Source organism: Pseudorca crassidens, chromosome 10 (genome assembly GCF_039906515.1).
Source record: "Pseudorca crassidens isolate mPseCra1 chromosome 10, mPseCra1.hap1, whole genome shotgun sequence".
Classification (NCBI taxonomy): Eukaryota; Metazoa; Chordata; class Mammalia; order Artiodactyla; family Delphinidae; genus Pseudorca; species Pseudorca crassidens.
This window is the reverse complement of record NC_090305.1, coordinates 61,309,759-61,317,930: the sequence shown is the minus strand read 5'-3', so window position 1 is coordinate 61,317,930 and position 8,172 is coordinate 61,309,759. Positions and strand designations below refer to the sequence as shown.

At 52.1% G+C, this 8,172-nt stretch overlaps 1 protein-coding gene across 1 annotated transcript; it reads right to left on the bottom strand.

Annotated features, from left to right (window-relative positions):
- Nucleotides 1–1,754: 1,754 nt before the first annotated feature.
- CCK (cholecystokinin) lies at nt 1,755–6,935 on the bottom strand. The gene is made up of 3 exons (XM_067753957.1): nt 6,778–6,935; nt 5,482–5,697; nt 1,755–2,167 (listed from the first exon to the last, which is right to left on the bottom strand). Exons 2-3 carry the CDS (start codon nt 5,693–5,695, stop codon nt 2,034–2,036), a joined length of 348 nt encoding a protein of 115 aa, XP_067610058.1. The 5' UTR covers nt 5,696–5,697; nt 6,778–6,935; the 3' UTR covers nt 1,755–2,033.
- Nucleotides 6,936–8,172: the final 1,237 nt, after the last annotated feature.

Sequence of the window (8,172 nt, the reverse complement as noted above, 5' to 3'; positions counted from 1 at the left end):
GTGGGGTCTTTCTTGAGCCTAACACAGCTGAGGACCAGAAGTGGGGTCTGGGCCACAGACACCTCCGGGAGATGCCCCTTAGTTCTGGCTCGAGGAGTGAAAAAGGGAATTCCTAATGGCCAGAGAGCATGAACATTCCCTGTTTTTTTCTTTCTTCTCTTTCTTTCATGCCACAGCCCCCAGGCAAACACACAGCTGCTGTGGTAGCAGTCAGTCACGAGCCTGGCCAGGGCCAAAACTCTAAGGAAGGGGAAACTTGCTCTTGGATCAGAGGAGCTGTGATCCCAAGAGGGTGGAGTCAATCCCCATTGCTTTTTTTCTCTCTCTATTCTTCTGTTACTTGGAGCTGAACATGGGCCCAAACGTGGCAGTGTGTGGCAGAATAGGGTAACCAGAGCCCCAAGTTTTTGGGTGGAGGACCAAAAAGGGGAGCCCCAGGGAACTGGAAAGTACTGGGGAGATCGTAGAAAGGGAGTAGCTCAGGAAAGCAACCCCATATAGTCCTTCATGAACTCCAGGACTCACCCCATGCATACTTGAATCTGGTCCTAATTAGCATATCAAAGACTTTGAGAACTAAAGTAACACATAGACCACCATCTACTTCCCAGACTGGTCACTGGGTGGTGCCCAACTGATATGGAACCAAACAGCAGTATGCCTTCCTTGAAAACTGAACTGACCACCATTCTTTCCAATGTCTGTCCCCTTTGGGGCTGCATGTCCTGTTGTATTGGGCCACCTGCGGCCTTTGCTGGATAAAACCCTGGGTTCCTGGGGGCCTCAGCCAGGAGGTACAGAAAAGCTGCTGTGTGATGGCTGGTGTTAGATGATCCCTGGACATTCCTTTGGACTAGTTCTCTCTGCTGATCCCGGCAGAGACCCAATAGAGGGAGTGGCCCGCGAAAAGAGAGCTTCTGCTCTGGGTAACTATCAGATCCCCCAGAACATGCCCGGCAATACATCTCTGGAATACAGTGAGACCCAAGGGGTTGTAATCACAGACTCTTTTCTATACTGTCGTGACTCCCAAGTGTGGTCCAGGACCAGATATTACCTGGGGGCTTGCTTAGACCACAGCCCAGAACTGCTTAGTCAGAATGTGCAGTTCATCGAGATTTCCAGGTGACTCATACCCACTCCAGAGTCTGAGAAGTGCTAGAGCGATGGAGGTCACGCTAACCTAGGAGCCATATGCCCACAAGTCTGTGAATTTCTTTAGCTGGGGAACCACGGGCTAGTCACTTTCATCTCTCAGAGTCTGTTTCCTCATTTGTAAAAGGACAATAACCTCTGTGCCACAGGGCCACGGAGAGGTCCAATACATATAAAAGTGCCGACCAGCGCTGCCCCGTTATTTGTTTAAAGGCCAAGAGCACCCCCAGAGAAACCCTGGTGTGGGATGGAGCTGGTAGAGAACACCCCGTGGGGATGGGCTGATGGAAACCTCCATCTCCAGCTGCCTCTCTGGGATTCACCCAGACAAACGAGTAGCACTATAAGCTGGGCAGGGTTTTTTTGCAATGGTGCCCCACTGGGGCCCAGGGCCCAGGGCTGACACAGAAGGCCCTTTCACTAGCTACCTGGCCTGAAGTAGAGAAGCCAGCTCTATGCCTGACCCTCATTTCTCAAGCCCTTTCTGGGACCATCTACCACAGGGATTCCTCCTTGGGACGCATACATCAGGAATCCCTCCTTGAATGTTCTGAGGATTAAAGGACCCTTTGCCCTCGGTAGAAACAGGGAATAAGGGGCAGAATGAAATCACTTTAATAGCATAGCAACACTTTAGGAACGGGGAGTGTGGGTCACAGATGAGGGAAACATTTTGTCTTCCACTCGTACATTTGTGCTAAGGTGCATGGTTACATTGGACAACGTTACAGACAGATTTTTCACATTGAACACTTAATAAATAGATACTTTAAATGTCAGACGTCAGAGACAACGAGTTATGAGCGTGATTGTTTTCTTATTCTGCCTCCTCTGAGTCAGGAGTTTGCCTCCTGTTGTGCTGATGAAGGCTGGGTCTTCTAGGAGGTGTATTCATACTCCTCGGCACTGCGCCGGCCGAAATCCATCCAGCCAGTGTAGTCCCGGTCACTTATCCTGTGGCTGGGGTCCAGGCTCTGCAGGTTCTTGATTACAGACATTCGGCCAGAAGGAGCTACAAGGGGCAGAGAGGAAGGAAACGGGACCATTATATCTGAGAGCATCACATGTTCAGTTTGTAAAGGAAAACAATAGAAAAGGCCAGACAATACATAACACGTACCTTCTGAAAGGTATCAAAGAGGTATCAAGATAGTGGGACTGCTGGGCCAAAATCTAAGCGAGGAGAAGAACCCATGTCTGTTTAACTGGAGACAGGGTAGTCTTTTCTAGTCGTGGGTGTGGTTTGCGATCTGTATGAATTTAGGTGAATTCATTCACTCTCACCTTTCACAGCTGGGACCTGCCTAGGTTTTTCTACTCCTAGGGGTGTTTTTCCTTATGTAGCTGGCTCTCAGCAGGTGCTAACCCAGGATTTCCCCAGTACTACCCACTTCTAAAGTTTACACCTTAATATCCCTGAGCCTGCCTGACCCTTTTTTTTTTTTGCGTTATGCGGGCCTCTCACTGTTGCGGCCTCTCCCATTGCAGAGCACAGGCTCCGGACGCGCAGGCTCAGCGGCCATGGCTCACGGACCCAACCGCTCCACGGCTCGCGGGATCCTCCCGGACCGGGGCACGAACCCGCGTCCCCTGAATCGTCAGGCGGACTCCCAACCACTGCGCCACCAGGGAAGCCCCCTGACTCTTTTTAAGGTAATGCAATTACGATATTTTGATGTTAGGATGTTTTTTTAAAAATGGAATCCAGTCCCACTGCTAGATAAATACTGTTTTAAAATTATTAATTTGAAAGCTACCTTCTCTTTTAAAAAAACGGTATTGAGAAAAAGGCACACCATCGGATTAAAATCTCAGCACCTCAGTAACACTCAAAGAAGGGCGGGCAGAACAAAGTGGTAATTTAATTCAGCCATTTTGACCAAAATGCAATAACTGAACCTGAAATGGGCCCTTAGGGATGGGAGTTAAGTTCTTAGGAACAGGGTGAGTCCAGGAGTGATTCGCGTTGAGTTGATAGGGCCATGATGAGGCATGTGACGGTCCTGGCCTACGGATCACACAGAGTGGTCTCCTGGGTAGAAAATGAGTATCATGCCTTCTCTTAGACAACCTAAGGGCCAAGAAAGGTCCCTCAGGGACCTCGACAGGCAAAGCCCAGGTGACTTCAAGGGCAGAGGGGTGGAGGATCACTCGATGGTGCCTATTGTATTGGGAGCCACCGTGGTCCCGCAGCTGACATTGAGCTCTTCTGTACAGGGCTGCCCTTGCCAACTCCTGCCCACAGGCTGCATCGAGTCAGACCATGGCTTATTCATTGATGACAGTGCAGAAGCAGGTATTCTGTCTTGTTGGATAATCAAATAAAGCTAGCTAAATTAAAAACCAGAAACAACCCTACAGAGCAGGTTATATCCCCACCCTTTCTTCCTCTCCCCTCTCTCTTCCCCCACCCCCCGCTCCATTAATTCCCAGCTTTGGAACTAAGCGTCACCCCAGCCCATTCCAGCCCCTTTGCAGGTATCCCCAGTCTACGCAGAGGAAAAACAGCCCCTGCTGTTTAATTGTTCAACAACTTTCAGGTGAAATATTAGTCCTTGCATTCAGCCAAACTCTCAGACCCAGTTATCTGTGCACAGTCACACGGCAATATGCCCCATCCTCCTGCCTGTTGCTGCTGACGTACACATGGTTCTGTGCACTTACCAGGGTCCTCACTCACTTAGTGGACACAGAGTAGGCACTTACACCTGACTTACACAATTGAAGGTCCGGGCTCCTTGAAATTTTAAATCTCGTAAAATGGACAGTACAGCTGGGAAGTTGAATGGCTTCCAGACGTTCCAGGGAGGGCAGGACTTGAGTAGACTCTCAACCCTGATGCTGCCTAGATGTGCTACCTCATGTAGGTCACTCAGTCTTCCAGAATCCCAGCTTCCACACTGACACAAGGAGGATAATAGACCTTACTGTGCAGGGCTGTTGTGAGGATGAAGAGAGACAATACAGATATAGCACTGGGCTTTGCTGGACTTGGGGCTGGTGTACACTAACAGAATTGCTCTCCTCAGATCATGGAAAGCTCTACAGACAGTTTCTAATGATAAACTCTTGAGCACTCCCCAAAGGGTGCGTTGTCTTGTTTGGAATCTTTAAGCATAATATATACTATAGTTGAGTAAATATTCACTGTCATCTCAAAATGTGTAAAACAGTCAAAGAAACTCTATAGATGTAGATACTTATTTCTAGTTCATATTTGTCAAATAGAAGAGCATGATTATTTTCTAGTTACTGCTGATCCTGGGTGTTGGCAGCTAAAGTTCCAAGTGACGGGTATTCCCATATGAGTTTGTGTGTCATGGCAAGCTGAAGGCAAAGGGCTGAGAAGAGGCACCAGGAAGGACCTTCCAGCTAAGATCTGTGGTTTAAAGCCACTGTCGAGTGTCAGTTCTAGGGAAATCATCTGGTACTTGGCTTTTTTACCCACAACTGTTTCTGGTGGGTCTTTCTTGAAGGTATGAAGGGGCTTCCAGATTATGGTCAATGAAAAGCCTACGATATTTCAGACTGGTCTGGCTGCAATTCAACCCATATCCAACGACAGATACTAAATTACTTTCAGGCAGACAAACAGCAGGCACCCCCCAAATTTTCGGATGTTCTCTGTCATCGGACTAGTATTTCCACATCTTTCCGTTTAATTAGCAGGAAAGCAACATAGAAGATGGTAGTTGGGACAATTTCCCAATGAGAGGATGAAATATAACAAATCATCTTCTATTCTTTCCTTCTGAAATCCCCTGGTAAAAAGGTCCCTTCTCACCTTCGTATGGAATTATAGGAGATTCTGGAGAGCCAAGCCCTTTATTTTCTCCCCATCTCGTCAAGCCATGAGTTAAATTTCAAATCCAGGTCGTGGCACAACAGCAGGTTAAGAGAGCCTCGTGGGAATGGAGCCCACCCCTCCCCCTCCCAGCAGCTGTGGTTTATGGTCCAGCTGTGTTGGTCCAGTTTAAAATACCGCTCCCCAGTCAGTGTGTTCGCCATCAGTATCACTGTGGATAAAGGTGGTAGGAAAAAATCTGCCCCAGTCCAAATCATGATTTCCAGGAATTCTAGAGATGAATAAGCCTCCCTCTGAATCTCAGAAAGACCCGGAAGGGGCCGAGGGGAACCCACCCTCATGCCCTTTTTACAGATGAGATAGCCAGGCCCAGGAAGGGGACAGGGCTGTCCATATGCCACTCAGCTACTGAGCTGCTGAATCACCTTATTCCTGGAGAAAGACTTTGAGGCTGAGAAAAGTGTGGCTTGTTTAGCTCCTGCTGGAGGCAGAAGGGAGAGACAGGGAGGCGGCCTGCGTACCTTTCCGAGACTGCTGGATGTACCTGGCCAGCAGCGCGCCCAGGTGCGCTCGGGATTCGTCGTCCACTCTCCGCACGGCCCTCAGCTGCCTCCGCGGGGCTTCGTCCTCCTGCTGCGCCCAGGGGCCCGCGGGGTCCGCGGGAGGCACGGGCTGCGCCAGGGCGCCCGCCGCCAGGACAGCCATCAGCACGCACAGGCACAAGCCACCGTTCATGGCTGCGGGGAGCAGAGGGGAGGGGACGTGAACGAAAAGGTGGGTCCTCCGCGGGCTCTCGCGGAGGGTCGGGCCCCCGAGGTACGGAGAAGGGGGCTCAGTCCAAACGCGCGGGGCTCGGGACCCGCCAGGCAGGTGCAAGCACGAGGGAGCCGTGACCCCAGCGCGCGCGTCCGGGCTCACCGCGCTCATCTTTGGGGGGAACCACAGCCGGGGCTGGGCAATGGTGCAGGGGAAGGAGAGAGAGACCCTGTCCTCTGCCCTGTTTAGCAGAAGGAATGTCTTCTGTTTTCCTTTAGTTTGAGGAAGTGTTACAGAGTGTCGTCTCTCTTCTCCTAACTGGAAAAGCAAGAGATTAAAGATAAGTGAAAATTATCCTAAAGAGAAGACTCTGTGGGAGAAATGAGACCCCTGAGGAATAGTAGCACCTTTCCAGAGAGCTAAGAAGCTTCCAATAGGGAAATAAATGGTGAAAAACCAAGAAGCACGGTTTAAAATGTGGGAGCAATAAATAAAAGCCACATCTTTAAAGTTCCTTCAAGGTGTACATGGGGACTGGCAATAAGCCACTACGCAAAGCACAGGCAGATTTTTTTTTTTAAAGAAAGTCAGAAATCTGCGCTCAGTCATCGGGCTTCATCCAAGCGCCGCTGCATTTTAGATCCGCCGGCAGAGAAAACACGCACGTTTCTATCCCCCAAAGACTTGAATTTCCCTGCAGTATTCAGAAAAGGAATTTAAATCTTAAAACCTCTCGGTAGTTTATTTGAAAAGATTGCAAAGTAGACTGCCCCGATGTGTAACATCTAGCAAATCGCAATTTACATGCTAATCCGAGCCAACAGACAGATACTCCGGCGTTGCCTGCGCGAGAGAAGAACAAAGCCGGCGAGCAGAAGTCCCTAAAGCAGCTCTACCTACCCGCACTGTCCTTTCTGACTACAAGAGATGTCTTTCGAGCTGTCGGAAAGAAGACACAGAAAACAGAAAAATGAAACGGAAGGGGCACAAAAGTGAAGACACCCTTCTTCACTTGGATGAAGGACACTTGGCACCTGGATCCCCCAAAGCGGGGAACCTACCTTCGGAACAGGACACGACCGGCTTCGCGTTCCTGCCAGAGCAGCGGGGGAGCCGAGCCAAGTTCCTGGTAGGCGGGCAGGAGGCTGCCTCTTAAATAGCCCCGCCCGAGCCGTTGGTCAGTCATCTATTTACCCAGCGCTGACGCAGCCGGGTAGCGACACGTGCTCAGAGGGCGGCAACCGGGGCGACAAAAGATTGAGGTGGCTGCCGGCAGAGAGGGGGCAATGGCCCAGCGGAGCCGGGTGAACCTGGCCCAGGCGGGGTGTCCGGCGTCAGCCCTGTCTCTGTCGGGAGAGCTTCCTCCCCAAGCCGGGCCCACCCCCTCTCGCTTGCCCATTCCAGCTCGAAGCTCCCCCTCTCAGGGCGGGAGACCGAGGAATGGGGACCCTCCTCCGGGATGGAGAAGCTGCCCGCGCGCCTGTAGTCCGCTCGGGGGACCAGAGGGGCCAGAAGGGAAACTGGGGGTGGGGTGGAGGGGATGCTAGACCAGGCTGGGTGTCAGCAAAGTGTAATTCTGAGATGGAGGAAGTGTCGGCCCCGCTTGGTCTTTTGACCCGAGAGTGGGCTTCCTCCGCGGGGGAGGGAAGAGGGGTCTTCACTTTGTTCTCAGCCGCATGAAAAGCCCTCGAAGTTCTCCAGGATTCCGAGGGCAAGGGTTCCCGGGTCAGTGAAAGGGCTCGGCTACGGCTGGCTGTTGGCGTCCTGGGCCCCGATTCACATAGCTGTAAAAGGAGGATGACACCACTGGGCTTTGCCTGGAGTTTGGGAAAGGGCTGTGTTTTCTTCCGAGCGGAGCTACCTCCTGCCCGCGGTGGCCGCGGCTCCTTGTGGCCAAGTGGCGTCAGCGAGTGTCCCCCAAATCCTCCCAGTTCCCATTCCCCTCTGGCATCGGCATCCGCCACTCCCACCTTCCCTGAGTACCCGAGCTCTCACACCTGGCCCGGTCCCCGCCAGCTTTGAAATAAGGACCTCGTCACTCCACCACCTGGTAGGGACACGGGTGGCGCCGCGGCCGCTGTGCGCCCTTCCCTGCGCGGTCGCGTCCCTGGCTCCGTAGCTAGGCGACCCCCAGCTAGTGCGCCGTAGGGATCTACATCCACCTCCGCCTTGAAGCCGTTTGGGTTAGAGTCCGCTAGTTGGTGCTCCAGTTCGCCGCGTCCTGCAAAAGTCACTGACAACCCCATTTCACCGTCGGCAACCTAGGCGCGAACAGGAGCAGCGCCTGGCCAAGGCTCCTCCACAGACCCCTGGAGCCTCAGCGCACCGAGGCCTTCCAGCCTGGGACTTGGGGGTCGCCACCCATCCCTCGTCCCCTCCCGGGGTCCTCCACTCCTCCCCCTTTTTTCCCTCCTGGAGAAAGATTTGGAAGTGATTCTTTCAAAATGGGAATCTGT